Here is a 23146-nt window from a genome sequence, read left to right as displayed (position 1 = left end):
TCCCGGATTGCAAGAGGGCGCAGGCCAGGCTGAGGGACCCCCTCCTCCCCCATGCATGAATTTAGTGCACCGGGCCTCTAGTATGTTCATAAAGAAGAATGTTGATGATGGCTATTTGATTGAACAAAAATGGAGATATGTTTAAAAATCTCTGTGTTTCACTTAGTTATCATTTGTTACCGTACTTTCCGGCGTTTAAGACGACCTTTTAACCCAGGAAAATCTTCTCAAAAGTTGAGGGTCTTATACGCCGGAAAATACGGTAACCCACCCATCATTTGGCAATAACTCACTTTAATTCTAAATTGTAAATACCGTATTTTCCGGCGTATAAGACCCCCGACTTTTGAGAAGATTTTCCTGGGTTAAAAGGTCGTCTTATACGCCGGAAAGTACGGTACTTTTCAGTCCAAATAATTATATTGTAGTATTATAAGAATTACTAGAGGCCCGGTACATGAAAATTCCTGCACTGGAGGGGTGTCCCTCAGCCCAGCCTGCCCCCTCTCACAGTCTGGGAGCCCTCAGGGGCGGGAGGCAACCTGGCAATCAGGGGAAGGTGATGCTCCATCACAGCTCTGCTGCTGCCACTGCCGGCAGTGCAAACCTCGGCCAGCCCTGGTTACCTGAGCCTCAGGTGGCCCTGGGAAGCTAGGGGGCTGAGGGGTCTGGGGGACTCTGGAGGCAGGGGTTGAGGGGACTGGGCACCACCATCTTGTGGCTGTGGGCGCTGCCATCTTTGAGGGCAGGGCAATCAGTTAGCATATTCTCTCCTTATTGGGTGTGGGTGCCGCCATCTTTGAGGGTGAGGCAGTCAATTAGCATATTCCCTCCTTATTGGCCGTGGATGCTGTCATCTTTGCGATGGTGTGAGGGTCAATTAGCATATTCCCTCTTTATTAGATAGAATATTGCATTATAGTTTTCTTTTTTTTTTTTTTTTTGCTTTTGGGCTGATGAGCATAAAATGATCAAATACCCAGTAACTAATTATTATGTTTGATATTATTACTACTATCTAGTTTATTTAGGGAGACAAAATGAACATGAGTAAACTCTAGAATGTAATGTAATGGAACAGATTCAGTAAAATTTCTTGTTTTCTGTTTCTTCTCCTGCAGATATATCGAAGCGATGGTTCATTATGCTCACACCCGCCATCCAGCTGCAATTGTGGATGACCTTCATGCCAAGGTCCTCAGGGAAGCTATGCAAAATAGCAGGACTACCTTCTCAGAAAATGTAAGAATATTTTATCCATTAAAGTATGGCAAACTGAATATTCTTCATGTGCACATAATATCCAAACTTGAAAAAATGGAATGTATTAAAATTTTGTTAGTCATTTAAATTGGAACACATGGACATTTCTAAACAGTCTTTATATGTCAGTGGCTCCATAAGAGATGGCATATAGAACTATACTATGGATTAAATAGTAGTCAACTATTTATTAAAATGTGGCTTTATTTTTTCTTTTTATTTCAGAAAGTAGCTTAATTTCAGGCCTTCCCTAAAGAGTGTTGGTCCCAAGTGAACAAGTGCTCTCTAGGACTGGTACATTTGTTTTCTAAGAAAGCAAGCTGCAGCCGAAACCGGTTTGGCTCAGTGGATAGAGCGTCGGCCTGTGGACTCAAGGGTCCCAGGTTCGATTCCGGTCAAGGGCATGTACCTTGGTTGCGGGCACATCTCCAGTAGGGGGTGTGCAAGAGGCAGCTGATCGATGTTTCTCTCTCATCGATGTTTCTAACTCTCTATCCCTCTCTCTTCCTCTCTGTAAAAAATCAATAAAATATATTTAAAAAAAAAAAGAAAGCTGCATATTATTTTGACTTTCCTCTCTGATTAGATAACTTGTCTCCTAATATTTTTGAGATTATTTTTGTTCACCTCAATGAGTCAAGTCACTGCCCTCTGGTGTGTAGTATTCCATTTATGCCATGGTCCAAGCACGAAGCCATTTCTTTTTTTTTTTTTCTTTTTTTTTTTTTAAATTGATTTCAGAGAGGAAGGAAGAGGGAGAAAGATAGAAACATCAATGATGAGAGAGTCATTGATTGGCTGCCTCCTGCACGCCCCCCACTGGGGATGTGCCCGCAACCAAGGTACATGCCCTTGACCGGAATCGAACCCGGGACCCTTCAGTCCGCAGGCCGACGCTCTATCCACTGAGCCACACCGGCCAGGGCGACGAAGCCATTTCTTAATAGTCACTTCCTGATGCTCTTCTGGTGACTCTCTGCTTCACTTTCAAATTTATCTGGGTCATATTTGGACCAGGGCCCAGAGGCAAAGTGCAAGTGAGGCTGATTGTTTTTAGTGATCCACTTATTCAAAATATATTGGTAGTTAGAGTAGAGGAGTACAGATCAAAAGAAATTTGAAAATTTTCTCAGCCAACAAAGAGTCAGTTATAAGAAACCAAATCTGCCCTCAAGTAAGTAGAATTTAGCAATCATAAAAAATACCCATTATTATTATCACCATTTTTCTGTTTCTCTGTAGGCTGATTTCACTTGAGTATGTATCACTTCTCTCAGCCCTGAAGCTGCCAACCTGTTTTGGACTTTAAGACTACTAGGGGTGCTAACCCAATGGCAGCTGGCATACTCATGGGCATAAAGGAGCAGAGTGAATGAGCAGGTCGCTGTTGCAGATGATGTGGAAATTATGAAATGTTTGTGAAATAATAATTTTACTTGCACTCTTTTTAGTTATCTTCCAAACAAGATGTTAGAGGAACAAAAACTGAGCACACTATTATAGGAACGACTAACCAAGGACAAGCACAGACAGATCTTATCATGAAGCAAGATAATGTGACAATTAAAGGTCTTCAGGCTAATATCAGCATACCAAAGGTAACAATTTAGTATTTAAAAAATTTTTCCTGAAAGAGGAGGATATTTTGTTAGTTTTACTCTTCGTATTTACTAAATTGAATGGTGGTGGAATATCAAAAACATGTATTTTATTCCCTTGATGTTTGAATGTAAAAATTAATGTGATGTAAATAAGTTTACTTAAATAGAATATTGGGCAAGTTATACTAAAATATTCCAAATTCATCCAGTAAAAATTTAATTACGATTATGAGATTCTATATTTATAAGCTTTGTCTTCATAACTCTCAGACACTTAGATACCCTATTCCTAAGAGTAGTTTTGCCATTTTTTTGTGTATCTTAAATGTTTGAAAATTTTTACTTTTCAATGACATTTATGCCATTTTCTGTGTTAGGTAAACTTATGTTTGTTACAAGCCTCAGTGGAAGAATCTCCAAGTACAGCTTCCAGTAGAAGCATGACTCACATGTCCCTGGTTGCATTGTGTTTTGACAGAATTGCTACACAAGTTCGTATGAACAGGTAAGAAAGATTTCATTAATTTGAGCCATGACTATCTCACTCCTTGATGGAAAAGCAAGCCTTAATCATCTTCTTAATACATTTCTGGAAATTCTGATGTTAAAACTCAAAACTGATATTGGAATTTCAAATCTCATTTTGTAGGTATTTGAAAGTTTGTACTGTTTTTATTTATACTATATTTTAGTAAACACTGAACAATTTGTTATGAATATTGGTTTAATTAAAGCAGTGGAATGTTTCGGTTTTTCTAAAATATATTTTTTATTGATTTCAGAGAGAGAAAGGAAAGGGAGAGAGGGCTAGAAATATCAATGATGAGAGAGAATCTTTGGTAGACTGCCTCCTCCACGCCCCTACTGGGGATCAAACCCACAACCTGGGCATGTGCCCTGACCGGCAACCGAACCATGACCTCCTGGTTCATAGGTTGATGCTCAATCACTGAGCCATACCGACCAGACTGGAATGTTTTTTTTAAGCCACTTATTAGTTAAATGTTGTTCCTAAACTGTTTAAATGTTGTTTAAATGTTAATCATATTCTCTTTCTTTTCTGTGAAGAGGTGTGGTTGAAGAGATTTCAAACAACACCGAACCTGGTCGGACATCACAGTTTGATAGGTATGTCCACGCCTCTAAAATGCAGCCACAGTCATCTGGATCTCTCAGATCAAACACCGGAGCAGAAAAAGGCAAAGAAATTGCTGCCAAGTTAAACATTCATCGAGTTCATGGGCAACTCAGGGGTCTTGATACAAAAGGTAGGATTTTACAACAAATATTTTTTCTGTGGCATATATAAAATATAAGAGGTTTTTTCAAAAGAAAAACATTTTTTTTCTTTGAATATTGCTACAATTTTAGTAGTTTAAAAGAAAAGTATTTCTGCAATATATTAAACACAGAGTATTTATTCCTTATTTACATTCTATGCAGAACAGAAGGTAAACTTTGGTAGGGAAGTAAGTGATATGGCCCCAAATTAGGAACCCATCTGATTTCTTCATTATGTCTGCTGCTCATTAGAGAGTCTGGTCTTTATAGTCTTTCTTACTTTTTAAAATTGTTCTGTTGGCACAACTTTATTTGTGCCGTGCCAGCACAGCCAAGGGTTCGGTGAGCCTGAGGCGGGGCAGTGAAGGATTAAAGAAAAGACAGACAAGAGAATACAGCTGGGGCTCGGCGGATCTCCCATGCCTGTATACAATGTTCTTGTGAGTTTCACCTTATTTTGGCAGCACTTGCTGCACCTCACACAGCCCATTAGCTACCTAGGAAGGAACTAGGGAGGGCGATAAGGTTAAGCTTAATTAAGCTAAGAGGGTTCTGCCCTCCAAACTGGGACTTGTTTGTGGCCCTGCCACAGGTCAGTCCGAGGCTTAACCCTAGAGCTGCTCCCTACTTCTCCCCCTTTTTTGTTTTTAAGCTACTACAGTAAAACTTAAACATCAAGAACAAAGCTCTATTAAAACAATAATAAAACAATATCAATGCAAAACAGCAATAAGAGAGAAATCAAACTACTGACATGTTAACATTTTTAACTACAAAACAAAAGTTTCTTTTGCTGCTGGTGTATATTTACTCAGAGTCCTCGGATTTGGCTGCACAAGACTTTACAGAAGACTGGCAGCTAACCAATGCTAGCAGAGCCAGAAACATGGTTGAGGGAGTAGCTTCCACTTCTTGCTTTTCTACTATCTGCTGGGCTTCAGTTGTTAACTTCTTCAGCTGACCCCATATTGGCACCTTGGCCCCTTGTATAGCCTTCGTTTTCTTCTTCTTCATTGCTGTCATCGGGGCAACTCTAAGTCTTTTGAACCAAGGGACAAGGAGCTTCTCTGGGTCCATTGTGGTGACGCAAGTAATGCTCTGGCACCCAAATTGGCTGTGCTGGTCCTTCTGAAAAGAGACAAAACACAACCTCTTCCCCACATCATTACTGGATCTGGTAAAACTCTTGTCTGGTTTGTGCATCTTTCCACCGGGCTAACTCAGCAGAGGCTATTGCACTGGAGGTCTGATGCATTTTGGCTGCTGTACAACCCTCTGCATTGTAATTCAAAAAATTTAACACATAACATTCTTCTCCCCCTCCCACCCCCTAACTGTTCCTCTCTAAAATTAGTCCCATAAGACAGATAAAATATAAATGTAAAATATAGTATTTTCATGATAGAATATTTTATAGCTATTGAAACGATAATTTTAACAATAGTAATTTTTAATGACTTGAGGAAATTATCATGGTTACTGTTACATGAAAATTGGGAACAAAGCAGGATTTGTAAAATGATCTCTAAATAGCTAGAAGGAAACTTACTCCAAATGTAATAAGCCAGTCATCTCTGGATGATAAATTTACCAGTGTATTTTTTAAAATATTTTTTGTTACGTTTTTCTGTATTCATCCTATCTAATAATAGACAAATATGCAAATTGACCATACCTCCGACACACCCACAAGCCACGCCCACCATCCAATCAGAGCAAGTATGTAAATTAACCCAAACCAAGATGGCTACAGCCACAGAGAGCAAGGTTTCCTAGGTAACAGAGGAAGCCAAGCTTTCCATAGCCATTGCAGGCCTAAGCCTCCACTCAAGCTACAAAGTTTCAATTATAGAAGGTAAACAAATTCAAACAAATGGCGGCAGAATGGAGCTTGAGAGAGCAGGCCAGGGTTGCTGCCGGCAACAGGGGAAGCAAAGCTTTCCGCACACCCTGGCTGGGCTCACCCGCTTAAGGCAACAAAGTTTCAATTATAACCCCAACACAAATGGCTACCGGCCTCGGAGGGAGCCCCAGGCTTGGCTCCGCTCCAGGCTACAAAGTTTCAATTGTAGAAGGAAAATAAATTCCAGATACCAGGGCCTCAGCTTGGGTTACCAGGGGGCGTGGCCGGCCTGCAAACCACCACAGACCCCTGGCTCAGGCCGCCCCACACCCCAAGGGAAACCCCACCTGATCCGGGACGCCCTTCAGGGCAAACCAGCTGGCCCCCACCCCTGTACCAGCCCTCTATCCTATCTAATAAAAGAATAATATGCAGATTGATCATCACTGCAACACACAATATAGCTGCCCCCATGTGGTCAAAGATCCTGCCCTCATGTGGACACAAGATGGCCACCACAAGATGGCCAGCAGGAGAGGGCAGTTGGGAGGCACCCAGCCTGCAAGGGAGGGCAGTTGAGAAGGACCAGGCCTGCAAGTGAGGGCAGTTGGAGGTGATCAACCCTGCAGGAGAGGGCAGTTAGGGGTGACCAGGCCGGCAGAGGAGGGAAGTTGGGGGCAAAAAGGCTGGCAGCGGAGTGGTTAGGGGGTGATCAGGCTGGCAGGCAGAAGCGGTTCGGGGCAATCAGGAAGGCAGGCAGGCAAGCAGTTGGGAGCCAGCAGTCCTGGATTGTGAGAGGGATGTCCGACTGCCCGTTTAGGCCCGATCCCAGGCCTAAACGGGCAGTCGGACATCCCTCGAGGGGTCCCATATTGGAGAGGGTACAGGCTGGGCTGAGGGAGAACCCCCCCTCCGTGCACGAATTTCGTGCACCGGGCCTCTAGTTAACTATAATCAGAGAAATTTTAAAAAGTAAGGTAAGAAGTAAGAAAAAAATGCCAGGAACTTGGGATGTTCATTTCTCTATTGCATATTGTAAGCAGTGAAATATTGCAATGACTGTGATGAATTGTAGTTATATAGAATATGTTAGCATAAAGCCATTTTTTAGTAAATGTTGTTATTGTATTAGAAAATAATGTTTTTTCTAAAGCTGGATAATTAAAATAATTTTTTAATAAAATGATGAGAAAGTATGTAAAAATAGTTTATTATGAAGCTGAATTATGCAGAAGCTTTTTAGCTTTATATTTTTAGAGTACAATGTAATCTTTCAGAAATGAATCCATTCTGCCTTTGGGCAATTATTTGTTAATTCTAGAATCATCTTTCCTCCCCTTACTTCAATGTGATTCTGGCAATTTGTAAGCAGTACGAAGTTAGGCAGCATTATTTTTGAGTTGATTGGTTCATTTGTTTACTTTTCTTTTTGACTAAGATATCTTTTGAATGTAACCACTGTGCCAAATGTTTACATTGTTTGTTTTAAAAATATATAAAACCTCTATCTTTAAAAGTGGTGGTTTTGTTCTTTTTTGGTAATAGATATCGGCACCTGTGCCATCACTGCGATTCCTTTTGAGAAGTCCAAAGTTTTATTTACTCTGGAAGAGCTGGATGAGTTTACTTTTGTGGATGAGACTGACCAGCAAGCTATTCCAGATATAACTCGAATGGGTCCCAGCCAAGAAAAATGGGGTTGGATAATGTTTGAATGTGGACTTGAAAATTTAACCATAAAAGGTGGGTTTTTAAAAAAAAATAATTCTGCTTAAGTGGGGACAAATTGGCCCCACGTTGCTGAAATGTTTTAGACTCATGACTTTCGATAACCTGAATCAGCATATTCAAGCTGAAAGTGTGGTAGCTGGGATTATTTACCAGGGGTGGATGCCCCATCCCAATTCCTCCATTGTGTGATCCAAAACTAGCAGAGTATCTAAACATGTAAAACCTCAGTGTCTGAGCAGAGCAATCTTGGCTCAAGTCAAAGCCACCCAGCTTTTGAAAGCTTGTGTCTTTGGAAACTGGAACTTTGAGTAGCAGAGCTTTGCCATTTAGGATGAAAATATTTCAAATCCTTTATTCAGTGGGACAGAGTCTGACTTACAATTATGTGTGTTTTCATTTATACATTATTGAGTAATATATTAAAATATGAAGGCTGACTTGTGTATAAGACTTTTAGATTTAGTCCTATATAATAGTAGTTGTATATGCCTACAATTGCTTGCCTGATAATCTAATCTTGTATCACTTTTATAGATAAGGGCAAGTTTTGGTGAGAATAAAAGAGATCTTTGTGAGATTTTAATTTTTATCTTTATGGATACGATAGAGTACATCACTGAGATAGTGTTTTAATAAATACATTCTCATATTTGTATAGGAGGAAGACAGTCCGGTGCTGTTTTGTATAATGCTTTTGGAACGATGGGCAAAGCTAGTGTCACAGAAGGGGGTGGAGTGCTGACATCCAATAATTCTTCCGATTCTCCGACCGGCAGTGGCTATAACACCGACATCTCTGATGATAATCTTCCTTGTGACCGAACAAGCCCTTCTTCAGACTTAAATGGAAATTCTGTTTCCGATGAGCAGGTTGGTAATAATGCTTTGGAAACATGAGCAGGTTTTTATTAATAATGCTTTGGAAACATAACATAGAAAATGATGTGCCAACTCAAAATTAACTTCTGAAATATATTTGCTTGTCTTTTTGTAGTTTGAATTTTGCTTAAGTCAAGGCATTTTGATGATTACACTTCTACTAGAGTATAATTTTTGTAGGCACCATTGCCTATATATGTTTATGCCTATCATAGTCCCTAGCATAATACTGTGTTCATATTAGGCACTTAAAACATCTGCTGAATTAATGAATTAATAGAATTTCAAAAAAGCAGGCTTTGTTTTTATGTTGTTTGAATGATTTTAGCAGAATCATTTTTTAAATAGTTTTGTTACTGGTAGTATTTCATGTAAGTTCTTAACATTTTTGTCAATATCTGCCAATTTCAGTTAGGGTCCTGAAGAATACCTTCAAATGTCACTCATTTATTATTTTTATTAGGGTAGAGTTTCATAGTGATGAATACAGGAACAGCAATAATGAAAATATTTAAAATTCTAGATTACTAAAGAGTTGAGTCACTGATTGTGACCTGGGGCAAATTATTTTCCCTCCCCCGAGTTTCTTCATCTGTAAAGGAGTATTGTAAGGACATTGCTCTTCTAAAGTGAAGATTTGAGGAGACAGTACATAGGAAAGGCTTAACTCAGTGTCTATCACACAATAAGAACTTGGTAATGTGTGTGTACTATATGTTACATAGACTCCCAATGGAATCTGAGGTGAGAATAAAAGAGATCTTTGTGAGATTTTAATTTTTAATTGAAATACTTAAATATTTCTGCAGCCAGCAATTTTAATAAAAATACCAGATGTGGGGTAAATAGCTTCTTATCAGTTCAGATCAGGTTTTGATGCCACATTTACAGAAAAATATTAGATTTTATTTTTTTTAATCTTTATTGTTGAAAGTATTACATAGGTCCTCCTTTTCCCCCCATTAACCTCTTCCAACCCTCTCCCATATCTTCCTCCTCCAGACCCTCACCACCCCATTGTCTGTGTCCACGGGTTATGCATATATGCATACAAGTTCATTGGTTGATCCTTTCCCACCTACCTTCCCCTGGCTTCCCTGTGAGGTTCAACAGTCTGTTCAAGATTCTATGTCTCTGGGTCTATTTTTGATCATCAGTTTATTTGGTTCATTAGATTACACATATGAGTGAGATCATGTGGTACTTACCTTTCTTTGACTGGCTTATTTCAGAATGTCATGGATTTTAGAATTGCAAATAAGGGAGTGTGGACTTATATGTAGTGCCTGCTGACTTTAAAATCACTGGGGCCTATAGTTCACATTGTTCTGTAACACTTAGGACTCAAAGGCATTTTGTGTGTATTCTTCATTCCTTAATCACCCCGCAAGAAAATGCCAGTCTTTTCTTTATCTTGACAATGATATCTAAAAGTGAATCAGAGACTTGAAGTAGATATAAAAGGCAGGAGACTTCTTTGTTTGTTCTTTAATATCATGCTTCTTACCTGCCTACATCCTGCAGGGTGGTGATTACATATTTAAAAGATATTTCTATTTCTCAATATAGCTTTAGATAATAGCATATAAGATAACATAAGAATTTTTTGTAGAGTGTTATTTATTTGAAAGTGTGTTACAATAGTATTTATTATGGCTCTTTATTTGGAAGTTTGAAATATTCTGTTAAATGGAAAAGGAAATTGATTGCAGTAGGAAGCAGAAGACCTTAATTCTACCACCCACTCTGCTCAAAAGTTGTGTGGCTTCTGGCAAGTTACCTCTTTCTCTCACTTTCCTCATCTGGAAAAAATAACTTAGTGCCCCTAAACAAAAGTTTTGGGTGTTCTATTATATAGGATGAAGGAGTTGAATCCGATGATTTGAAGAAAGATGTGCCTCTTATGCCGCCACCCCCCGATTCCTGCAGCATGAAGCTGACCATCCAGGAGATTTGGTTTAGTTTCGCAGCTCCCACCAACGTGAGGTCTCCCACCCATGCATTTTCTAGGTAAAAAGTCTGAAAAGTGTACTACTGTCTCTTGGTGTTTGTTTATTTAAATGGCATGCAGTTCTGTTTCATGCATGTTTTGAATTCCTTTTTGGATATATCTAATATGAGGGCTGCCACCTCTTCCCCATCTTTCCTACCTCAGACTCTGTTGACCTTATTGTCAGCTTATTTGACCATTTTTCTTTTCTTGGGCTTAGTTTTACTTTCACATGTTACCCTGCCATTAACTTATTTTTTTCACCTCTAATCTTTTCAATATTTTTTCTTTTCTATTTTCTGTTCTTTGAATATCATGAATTATGAAGTTATATCTTCATAATTTATCTGGTGGTCAAAAGGAAAAGTAATTTGCCTAAATAAAATAGCTGCTAAGAACAGTAGATATGGAAGATCATTTGAAATACAAATCTTGATGCTTGTTTTTATAATTTTCTAAAATAAATCTGAAGGCAGCTAAACCTCTTAAGCACTGCGACCCCTGCGGTGGGTGCGTGGCTCGTTCCCGTTGACCAGCTCAAGTCGTCCTTGAACAAATTGGAAACAGAGGGAACACTGAGACTCTGTGCTGTGATGGGATGCATCATGACTGAAGCGCTAGAGGTAAGTCTTCAACAATACATGGAGATACAGAATTTATTGAAAACAATCCTGACCATTTATCATTGTTGGGAAACATCTGACTTGTGAGTACTTAGTGACTGGGTGTCTTTCATTTGTACTGTCTTTAATACATCATTGTAAGTCTGTTATTTTTGCTTTGTTTCAGAATAAAAGTATGCATTTTCCCCTAAGAAGTAAATACAACAGACTTACAAAACTAGCCCGCTTTCTCCAAGAAAACCCTTCTTGTTTACTGTGTAATATACTCCACCACTACCTGCACCAGGCAAATTACTCCATCATCGATGACGCTACAATGGTGAGTGACGGAAACCATGTGTTAGCTCTGAAGTAGCCTCTGTTCTGTTGAGGAACCATTGACATGCAGGGTTTGAGATGCATATGGGAAGTCCAGAGGAGAAATATGGTTAGAAATACAGGCTAATAGACAACAGCAGGCTCAGATGAATGATTTGGGAGTTGACAGCATGAAGGTGTTATAAGCTGTTGACGTGGATGAGACTTTTAGGGATGGAGGGTTGAGTAAGAACCTGGTAGAGGATGGATCCCAGAAGAATACCAATATTAAAGGGGTGGGGAGGGTGGATGGAGGTACACAGTGCTGAGGAGGGAAAGGAGAGCCAGGAAAGAATGTTTGGAAGCCAAAGTATAGTGAGTTGCAAGTAAGAGAGTAATCACTAGAGTCAAATTTCATAGCAATGTTTAATAAAATAAGGACTCATTTGTGATGGGTGGAGATTATGTAATTGTACAAAATAGACTATCTCTGCCCCTTGAAAAGCACTTCAGAAGGTGACACATAACTAGGGGTATAGAACTGGAGGAGCTTCCTTCTCCTCGCCAAGCTCTGGTCAATAGAGAATACATGAGAATCTGTAGCCAAATTAGTGGTCAGTGTATCCATATTGGTAATGGCCAGTCAAGCTCCTATTTACCTCCACTGCCAGAATCTTCAGTAAGTCATGGATATAAAAAAGGTACTTGGCCTAAGGCTGGTAGAGTTTCTGGTTTCTACTGCCACCTGAGAGTTGAGGACTGGGAGGTCCCCAATGTGAGGCTAACCTACCCATGGTGCCGTAGGCAGAGACGGGAACAGAGAGAATGACTGCATTTCCATGGGCACTCTACCCAAGTATGCTTTCCATTAAGAGGAAGGACCACTTGAGCTTGAGAATGAAAGGGCCGGTGCAGAAAGTAAACGAGGTTCTTCTAACAGGGAATCGTAGGAGAGGGGATGGAGAGGAGTTGGATATTTTCTCCTCAGGCTAAGGCTGTAATAGGAAAAAGAGCCAAGTTTTCTTTCTTACAGTCATAATCAGGTGAAATCATATATACTGCATTCTAAATTTTATCATTGTTAATAATACATTTAACTTTCAAAGCAGTTACAAAGCCAGCTACATTCAGCATTTACCTATAGTAATTTATTATTTTTAATGCTAAAAATCATCTCGGAAGGGAATAATTTCATTCCCTTTTTGCTTAATGAATATTTCAGGTTGTTCAAAATATATTTGATTTTTCAACTGGCAAAAAGATAAAGTGGATTGAATGCTTCTTCAGAAGAACCGCAGTCTTGTACCTGCATTTAGTCTTATTTCCCTGGAGCTGCTGTGCTCTTCATGACAGGAGAAGCAGCCTTGTGTTTAGAGATTGAGTTCTGTTGTCAGCTTGAAACACTGACTTTTTTGTGTAACCTTGGACAAATTACTTAACATATAAATTCTAGTTTCCTCATTTCCCAGTGTGGGTTATGAGAGTTAAATGAATAAATGTATGCAAAGCACTTAAATGGTAACTGTTATTTTTATAGTAAGGTGACTTCTAACCACATCATTGTTGTTACAGGGTGATGGACTTCCTGCCTTGGTAACCTTAAAGAAAGGGTTAGTTGCCCTGGCAAGGCAGTGGATGAAGTTCATTGTGGTGACACCAACCTTTAAAGGAGTCAACTTACATCGGCCAGCTCAGCCCTTAAAGCCCCAAGCAGCTGTGGACCATGAACATGAAGATGGCTTTGGGCTGGACAATGGAGGTGGTCTTCAAAGTGATACCAGTGCTGATGGAGCAGAATTTGAATTTGATGCAGGTAATTTTGTAAATATTTTAGCTAGTTATTATGCACTTGGTAACCTAGTACACGTGATAATTTTAAGAATCTGTGTCCCAAATTTGATATTTCAATTTGTCATGGTTTAATTATATAAGTATGGTTTCTATTAGTCCAAATAAATGGTAATAATGTTGGAATCTTATTCAGATTTGATTCTCAAGTTTAATTTTGTGAAATATAGTAGACTTCTTCTCCTAACCTATCCAGTCTAAACAACAGACATCTTTGTATAACTAGAATATTTTGAGTTAAACACATTAACCTCTATTTAAAAATTATATCTATCTCTTTATCATCTTGCCCTGTGCCTTTATTTTATTATTATTTTTTATATTTAAAGAATAAAGTTATGTTTGATATTGAGGTACTCACTGAATAAGGTAAAAATAAATTACAATGATTGATAAATAACTGTGGAATGATAGCAATTAATCAACCTCTGGGTCACTGCTTAATTAGAAAGCATAGTCTTCTAAATATGATCTCAAAATCCTCAGCAACACATAATACCATGGTAATTACAGTAAATGTGTACATTGCAATGAGAAAGATGGTCTTCTCAAAGTGATCTGGCATCATACATTTTATAATAGTAAACTTTCCCACTAGAGATGTCACGCCTCTCTACTTGTCCTGTGCCTTTAAAGGAGCCTTTGAATTTTACTCAGTGCCTGTTTAGACCTGAGTTTATGTCATGTTTGGAGGCCTGTGCTCAGCCTCAGATTCTGACAGCCTGATGGCTGTGCCAGAACATAGGCAGTACCCCTGTGTTTCACAGTGTGTACAGGTGGGGCACACAGAGGAGTCATAGCTGTTTATATTGAAAATTAATAATGCAGGCATAAACTCCATGTTTCACATAACAACTGTAAACCGACTTTTGCCCCACCCTATATATACTTTAATGCTTTTTCAAAGTTTAATTTTTATTATCATGAAATGTATTATTCACTGTAATTTATGATAATTTGAAAAAATATTAAAAGTACCATGGGCAAAGAAAGCAGTCTTAAAATTAGAGCTTTGTCAGAATATCTATATATATAAAAGGCTAATATGCAAATTGTCCCCTGGGGAGATAGATAGGGAGACCGGGAGTTCAATCATTCTCTATGATGTGTGCTGACCACTAGGGGGTGGTGCAGAACAAAGGAAGGCCCTGGCTGGCAGCCAGCAGCCGGAGAAGGAAGGCCCTGGCCAGCAGCTGGAAGGCCCCGATCAGCCCTGATTGCCGGCCAGGTCTAGGGACCCTACCGTGCACAAATTTTGTGCACCGGGCCTCTAGTTGATATATAATACTTTACCCAGTTTTTCTTTTTGGTTTTCAAACATTTGTAAATTATATTTATGGAATGAATGTTTAATGAGTAATAGGCTGGAATTTATTATTTATTTTGATAAATTTCAAGTCTGTACAAAAGTTGAAAGAATAGTGTAGTAACTATCCCTTCTAATTAATTATCTACAAATGCCTGCATTAATCTGTGAAAATTCTGTGCTTTCTTGAGCTGAGTTGAACTGGTTTTTGGTCTCTTTTGGTGGCATATGTGAGATTGAATAGAAGCTGTTTATTCCTTTTTTGAGACTGAGTGAGAAGATTGGGGTTGGAAGAGTAAAATAAAAATTTAAAAAAGAGTGAATATTACAGAAGATTACACAATTAACTTGTCAAGGAATATCTATGGCTGGGTGTAGGTGCACCACCAGGAACACTGGAGTTGATGCTCAAGGAACGTGTCTGACAATCTGCAGCCCACTCACTCTTTTCACTGATTTCAGCCACAGTCAGCGAGCACACGATGCTGCTGGAAGGAACAGCCAGCCGACCTCCCCCCAGCGGCTCTGGGCCTGTGACTGGTGCTGAGATAATGCGGAAACTCTCCAAGACTCACACCCACAGTGACTCTGCGTTAAAAATAAAGGTTCATTATTACTGTTTTTAGTTAGTGTTAGTTAGACTTGCAGAGAATGCCTAACTTTTGCCATCTCAAATTCAACTATTAGGTATCCACCCTAAAAATTTAAATTTAGTAAAAATAGTATTTTTATATTGAAATTAACATGATTAGTAACTTTTAGTGTACACATTTCTTTGAAAATTATATCATCAATAGTAATTAATATTGAATAAGGACTACTTTAACTACCAGGCCTTAGGGCTCTCATTTAAATTTATTGAATATTTAGTAAAATACAATATTGAGAATATTCATCATCTTATAATTGTGCATGATCAATATACAGTTTGAATGAGGCTGTTTTATGTTTTCAATGTTGTTGTTTTGTTTGGTATTGTGTGAACCATAGCGAGCAGTAATGGCAAGGGTAACAGCAGTTGTAGTTCTCAGCCATCACATTTGTGTGTGTAAGGAAGAGCCTGTGTGATTTCTCTGCAGGGCATCCACCCCTACCACTCCCTGAGCTACACCAGTGGAGACACCGCCACGGATTCTCCGGTGCATGTGGGCCGTGTTGGGATGCCAGTGAAGGAGAGTCCACGGAAGGAGAGCCTGCTCAGCTACCTGACTGGGAGCTTCCCGAGCTTGCACAACCTCCTGGAGGGCACTCCTCAAAGGAGCAGTGCAGCTGTGAAAAGTAACTCCCTGACGAGAACAGGTGTGGCCTTGGTTTTGACAATTACAAGTTTACTTCTGTGGGAGAATTAAAAAAAAAAGTTTTAAGATTTTTAGATATATACTTTGGATGCATAACTAATCTTTCATATTGCAACTCATCTCTGAGGGTATTTTGGGAAACTTCTCTTTGTAACAGGTTAGTATCTTCTTGCCCTTAGTTTGCATTTTTAAATTGTAGCATTTGACATTACTGTCAACCAAGGTGTGATGTGGGTTGCTGTCTAGACTAGACAAAAATGAATTTTTCCGTGGTATAATAAATAAGTTATTTATTAGTGCCTTAATATCTTAATACAGATGTCATACTATGAATTTGAAAACATCTGCAAATATAGGTATTTTAATGTGACTTTGCAAAATAATTACATAAATCACATTTTCTCCTCCTTAGTACATAAGTAATATTATACTCAGTAAAACTTTATTTTCAGGAAATACAATGGCTACAGATATGTTATCTGAACATCCCTTGCTATCTGAGCCATCATCTGTGAGTTTCTATAACTGGATGTCCAATGCGGTGGGTAATCGAGGAAGCGTGGTGCAGGAATCTCCTGTCACAAAGTCAGGACACAACAGTCTTCCGACAGGTATGGACTTGTCACATTATTTTGCTTAACCATCTAAGGGGCACCTGTAAAGTTATTGCAAAATTCTATTTTTCAGAGAATGATTTTTAAAATCTCAAATGCTTAAGTATTGTTTTAGTTGAAATTGACCCATTTATGAACTGCCTTTGATAATCCAGCAGCTGAGGGAGTCATAAGCAGTCACTCAATGTTTCTGTGGAAAGTCAAACACGAGAGCATCTATAATTTAAAGAATTTAAAACTTCCATTTAATGTGGCTGGTTTAATTTCAAAACACCTAAAGGAGGTAAATAAAAAAAATACAGTGTATAATTACAACATCGTATACTTACAACACAGAAAGTGTTTTCAGTTTATCCAGATTTCTCTGGGACATAATAACTCGGATTCTTATGCTCTTTGTGGTTACTTAAATATTTAATTAAATCTAAGGGAGTACTAAGAAGAATAAAGTAAGGTTCTTGCCCTCAAGGAGGGAAACAAATCAGGGCAATTTATTAATTAAAAAAAAATATGTATAAGTAGCAAGAAGACTAGTAGGGAATTCACAAGGAAGGATTGGTGGCTATCTCCTGAAGTAAAAGTGGAGTCACCCCTCCTCTTCTATTTGTGTGTGTGTGTGTGTGTGTGTGTGTGTGTGTGTTCAAATTTACTAGGCATGTTTGTTTGTTTTTTAGTAAAAAATTTTTTTTTAAAAGAATATGTGAGGTAGCCTTTGATTCTAGTTATAGAAGGCAGCTAAAATTAATCTGTGTAACAGCTATTGGGATATCTAGTAAATTCTATTCAGACAGAAAATACGAAATTATGAAAAGTGGTTGACACATGACTACTTAGTCCTTTTTCTTGCTAGTATGTGGACCATTTTTGAACCTGGAATGAAGTGGTGAGCAGGTGATGAATTCTAACTGCACCTTAGTCCTCAGCGTCAGCCTTGGCTGAAGAAGATGGAAGAATGTGCTTGACCGGCTGTCAGCACTTTGCTGGGGCTGGTTTCCCTGTTGCATAGAGTTTAAGTTTCAGGAGAGCCAGAGAGGAACATTTCCTTTGTCTGGGGGTTAAAGAAGAAAGGGAGGAAGAGGAAAGGAAGTGCCAATTATTGTCGTTCCACCTCAGGGAAGGTCAGTGGGAGGAAGTTTGTATGTGCTACTCGAGACATGATGGTCCGCCTCCTGCCGCTGCTTTCTGTGGCCCAGCTGCTTTCTGCACCTTTGCTTCTGGGTGTCCAGCTGAGGGGATGGCAGAGGCTCTTCCAGATGCAGAAGTCTATATTCTGGGCTGACTGGCTGTCATGAAGATTTCATGTATGAGGGCAACGGATATTTTCTAAAAATGTAGTTTAATTTCACTTTTTATTAATCACATCTGTAAATAACCTAAAAGTGCTATTTTTTCTCTTTAATTTAAATGGTCTGGTAATACTGTTCTATACAGGCTTTGTAAGTTTACTTTGCCATGCCCCTTTATGTCTTTTATTTTCCAATACTTTAGATTTCATTCTCAAACATTTTTCCCATTTAGGTGTTGCGCCTAATCTTCCCACAATACCCTCAGCCTCCGATTTCAACACTGTCTTGTCTAGTGACCAGAACACTCTGGATGGGACTCCTTCTCAGCACAGTATGAGTCAGGATGATGTGGCAGGTGTAGAAGAAGCCAACCAAGGTTTTCCTGCGGTTCAGCTGGCTGATGCCCAGGTGAGCCAGCCTGTTCCTCCAGTTGTAAAATCCTCTTAGGCAGCACTGAGCAGCTGGAGCCATCTCTAATTCACCTTGGAATTTAGTGAAAACCTTTGTTCTGTGCTTGTCTACCTAAAGCCTTCATGCAAAAAAGGTGGAGTTTTCAAAAAGGACATGGGTTAATTAAGCATCTATAGATATTCATTAAACAGAAGAATGGCATAGTTGTTTATCTCATAATAACATTGTTTTTTGGAGATACAGATTAGCTAAATATCATGACTAGAAAGATAAATTTAATATCCTATTGTGTTCAGTGTTATGATAAGACTTTTTTTGAATGAGCAGTGGGGAGCCATTGAAGATTTTAGAGCAGAGGAATAATGTGACAAGAACTAGACATGGGTAGCAATGTGCTAAATGGATTGAATTAGAGAAACAAGGTGAAAAGATGAGTTACTGAAACAGATCACACAAGTGGTAATGAGGCTTAGATGGCTGTGGCTTTGATAAGATAAAGAAAAAATATTATGAAGGTCTTATTTAATGGCTTAAATATGGAGAGTACAAAGCAAAATCTTTGAAATCTTTTTAGTTCCTCAAGTGACCAGAGGCAAGTGGGAGAGTGGGCCACAGACATTAACAGGTTTTAAGTATAATTAGATTATACTTATCTAATTATACAGAAGACCTTTTTGTGTTTCACACTACACATATGAACTGGGGTAGGATAAGAAAAAACACTGCAGTAAATGATGAATTATATAAATTGCACTAATATGAATGTGTTATGTCTTTTAGGTTGTTTTCAAGCCTCTTCTGAGTCACACAGGGATTCAGTCCCAGGATGCGATGCCACTGTGCTACCGCATGTACTTTGGCGAGCACCTTTCATTTTCAGGGACACTGGACTGCCTCCGAGCAGATATCGTGGACTCAGACACAGCCAAGGAGAGAAAAAGCAAAAGGGCAAGAAGGTGTCTTGCGTTATTGTTGTTTGCATGTAAAATTTTGTACAAGGGTAATAACACCTGTTTGTTTTTAACTTTGCTTCATTCTCATGGCAATGAGAAATTAATTTTAATATCTTAATGAGAAGACCTGTTAATGTGGCTACTAACCAAAATAGTAGCCACATTAACAGGTTACGAGGCCTGTTTTTAGGCCTCTTTTTGAACCATGTTTGCACATCCATGAGAGTGAGCCACATACATGTGATGATGTAGACACCTAGAATTTATTTACTGTTGCACTAGTTAAATTTTTATGATCTTATGGATTGTAATTTTGTACATTTTACTTAGAATTTATTCCTGGTCTTCTTTCTGAGTTGACTTGTCGCAGGTGGTATTTTCTATTAGGAACAGAGTAGAGGTCATACGGAGTCTAGCCATCAGAAACAAAGACACAGGAATGCCAAATGTAGCGTGGAGAGAGTTAAGAACCATCTTTTACTATCATTCTTTATTGTCATGGATGGTTCTTCAGTTTCTTCACTGTTTGTAATATGCCTACTAATAAGATTTGTCTAATATTTTGAGAACTTGAATTTTACTTAGGGCAGATTTTGCCCAAGTGTATGGGAATAATAGAATATAGACATAGTTAGCCTTTCTGACATGAGGTTGTTTGTGACATGCTTGGTTTCATCCAGTTTGTGCTTTTGCAAGGTAAATTAAAAGTAAAATGCACATGTACCTAACATAGAGCTAAGTGAAATATATTTTTCATTTGAAATACTCTACTTAAAATTTTAAATAATTTAACAAAATTGCCTTTAAAAAATTTCATGACAATTCTGTGTAGATAAATAAAGCCTTCTTTTAGTTTGTTTTAGGTTTAAATATCCGAGGATTTTCTAATGACACAGGAATGTCGCAGTTGCAGTCTCTTCTATTAAATAGAAGAAAGTCCTTGTTTTTCACATTGTGTGATACCAAGCAATGCCTGTTTAAGCTAAAAACTTTAATTATTATTAGGATTACTTTTGTTTCTTGATCTTACAAAATGTCAAAAAATTAGTCTTTCTTACTGTTTATTATAAATATATAGAAAATGAAAAATATAGTAAAACTAATATTTAGTACATTGTGATTGAAAATATTTTGAAATTAAATTTCTTTCTGTAAAACTCATCAAAGGGTAGTTTGAATAGTTCTTGCCTTCTTGTCATGTGACTCACAATAAAGAATGAGCACCTTTTCTGTGCCTTGGCAAAATGTCCTACTTCAACTAAGTATTGACCAGTTTCCAACATTTTATCCTTTGCATTTTAATGTCATGTAGCATCGTCACAGTTCCTTTTACTGTGTAGTTTTTTGCCAGAATCACTTCCTCCTGGTTGTCTTCATCCTTTTTGTTGCAGTCAGTATCCTCTTCATGCCAATAAGTGTGACTTCCCTGTGCTCCTTTGGCTGCATATTTAGTTTCTAGAATAGCGAAGTGGCAACATCTCCATGGTCAGCTGTTTCTTCTATAGCTCCATTTACATTTAACTGAATTTCACTACCAGCTTTATAATTTTTTTGTTTTATTGCTGCATTTTCATCCTTGCTGTCCAATTCCCTGTTCGATTATCATTATCTTATATTTTTTTAATGTCACAAGGAGGCAACACACTATATGCTTCCCTGTCTGGGTGTGAATGCATAACAAATGTGCATTGACCAATCACTGACAGACTTGACAAAGTGATATGATTGGTCACTGGTCACGATGCCTGTCTGTTATTTATGTAGTGTCTCGTGGACTGAAGAGCTAGCAGCAAGTTTGTGCTTTATGCAATTGTTCACAGTAAATTTTGGTTAAAATTTTGAACCATGTTGTTGGGGAATTGGTGTTATTTAAACTATGATAACACATCCCTTCACATTGGAATCATCAGTGCGGTGTACCATTGTTGGCAAGAAAAATTGTTTTATCTCTTCACTGAAATCATTAACATAAGGCTAATTTTGACTAGTCAACTTATAAAAAGTTGGCTTAGTGAAAAAAGTAAACTACTTGATTTCATGCTGAAAAGTATTTAAATGACTCATAAACATATATTATCTTGGGTATTATTTTGCTAATAAATTAATAAAGATTGTACAGTTCTAGAAAAGAGGAAATAAAAACCTTGTCATTTTATTTTCACATTTTTAGGCAAGGCCATGTGAATCTTCCTCCACTTGAGTTCAAACCAGCATTAATGTTGGAAACCTTTAGCATCAGTGCAGTCATGATGGAAAAGTCTGTGTGCACCCCTCAGAACTCCACCAATGCTCTTTCTTTCCATGATCTTAACAAGCGTTACTACAACACCTTTCACTGCAACTTCACCATTTCCTGTCAGTCTATAAGCCAGCACGTGGACATGGCTTTGGTTCGTCTCATTCATCAGTTCAGTACAATGATAGATGATATCAAAGCGACTCAGACTGACATTAAACTGAGCAGATACACAGCTGGATCAGCTTCACCAACACCTACCTTTAGGACCAGAAAACATCGGGATTTCCGCTCCTCTGACTTCAGCCGCAGTTCCAGAGGAAGTCTTAACGGTGGCACCAGAGTAAATAATGCAAAGAACAAACGGACCAACCCTGAAAATAACAAAAAGGAATCTCGAAACAAAAACTCATTGGGAAGATCTGAGAGAAGAACTTCCAAAGTGTCTAGGAAAGGCTCCAAGGATGTGGTGGATCACATGGCGATCCCCATGGATGACTCTGACTCCATTACTGTGTCAGAGCAGAGTGAGCCCTCTGCCGAGTGCTGGCAGAATATGTACAAACTGCTGAACTTCTATTCTCTCATCTCTGATCCAACAGGAATACTGGAAAAATCTTCAGATGCATTTGGACCAGCAGGTAATTGATGTTTCATATTTTTTAAATTGCTGTTTGGAATTGCAAACATACTAAGAAGGGCAGCAGGTGGTTCATGATGTTTTCTCTTTTTTTGTTTTGTTAATCCTCACCCGAGAATACTTCTCCATTGATCTTTTAGAGAGAGTGGAAGAGGGAGGGAAAGACAGAAACATGGATGTGAGAGAGATACATCCATTGGTTGCCTTCTGTGCATGCCCGGACCAGGGCCTGGGCCAGGGAGGAGCCTGCAACCAAGGTACATGCCCCTGACCAGAATCAAACCCAGGACTCTTTGATCCCCAGGCTGACGCTCTATCCACTGAGCCAAACTGGCTAGAGCTCATGATGTTTTCTTCATATGATAAGTGGATAATTGAGATGCACAGCAGTTGGCGGTCAGGAGAGAATAGTCATGTGGTCAGACACCCTGTGCCCCATTTCCCACCTCTCTAACCTTGTGCAGGGTGCTCTGGTAGAGCCACACACACCTGCTGTCAATGACTGTTTGCTTTCAGTAGTGTGGCCAAGGGAAGATGTGGAAATACTTTAAAAGTCATTTTGGTAGGGAAAAGGAGGAGGAGAGCTGGTCAGGAAAAGGAAGGAAAGAGAAATAAGGCAATGTTTGGAGTGTCCTTTCATTCCGCAGTTTTCATGTCTAAACTTGTGTGTTTCTGTTTACTCATGAAGGCGTTCGGAGCCCAACAGAGCCAACCTGTAAAGTGGTGTTTGAGAATGAACAGGACAATAACAGTGTGACAAAGACGCAGAGGAAGCGCAGCTTGGTGACAGCGGAACCCCAGCATGTCACCCTGATCGTGTTCGGGATCGGCATGGTGAACCGCACACACCTGGAGGCGGACATCGGTGGACTCACGATGGAGTCCGAGCTGAAGAGGATTCATGGCAGCTTCACACTGAAGGAGAAGATGAAAGGTATGACACGTTCCAATACTGCTGATGCTTTTTTGAGAACCGACTCCATCTCCCCAATTCCTGCTTGGCAGTTGTTCTAGAAAACCAAACTTCCAGGTAGATCAGAGAAATA

General features: G+C 38.9%; 1 protein-coding gene across 3 annotated transcripts in view; it reads left to right on the top strand.

Annotated features, from left to right (window-relative positions):
* BLTP1 (bridge-like lipid transfer protein family member 1) overlaps positions 1-23146 on the top strand; it is a 175578-nt gene that overhangs the window by 77998 nt on the left and 74434 nt on the right. For all 3 annotated transcript variants that reach the window (XM_079771203.1, XM_079771204.1, XM_079771202.1), the window contains exons 32-48: positions 1122-1242; positions 2715-2861; positions 3242-3369; positions 3933-4132; positions 7534-7731; positions 8378-8589; positions 10457-10608; positions 11061-11211; positions 11378-11530; positions 13081-13321; positions 15125-15267; positions 15742-15961; positions 16413-16571; positions 18093-18268; positions 19052-19227; positions 21395-22101; positions 22789-23034. In XM_079771203.1, coding sequence (XP_079627329.1) covers positions 1122-1242; positions 2715-2861; positions 3242-3369; positions 3933-4132; positions 7534-7731; positions 8378-8589; positions 10457-10608; positions 11061-11211; positions 11378-11530; positions 13081-13321; positions 15125-15267; positions 15742-15961; positions 16413-16571; positions 18093-18268; positions 19052-19227; positions 21395-22101; positions 22789-23034 — 3530 coding nt within the window. The remainder of the gene's footprint in view (positions 1-1121; positions 1243-2714; positions 2862-3241; positions 3370-3932; positions 4133-7533; positions 7732-8377; positions 8590-10456; positions 10609-11060; positions 11212-11377; positions 11531-13080; positions 13322-15124; positions 15268-15741; positions 15962-16412; positions 16572-18092; positions 18269-19051; positions 19228-21394; positions 22102-22788; positions 23035-23146) is intronic.

Source organism: Cnephaeus nilssonii, assembly GCF_951640355.1.
Source record: "Cnephaeus nilssonii genome assembly, chromosome: 5".
Lineage (NCBI taxonomy): Eukaryota > Metazoa > Chordata > Mammalia > Chiroptera > Vespertilionidae > Cnephaeus > Cnephaeus nilssonii.
Note: the sequence above shows the minus strand (reverse complement) of the source record. Positions and strands in the feature narration are given on the sequence as shown.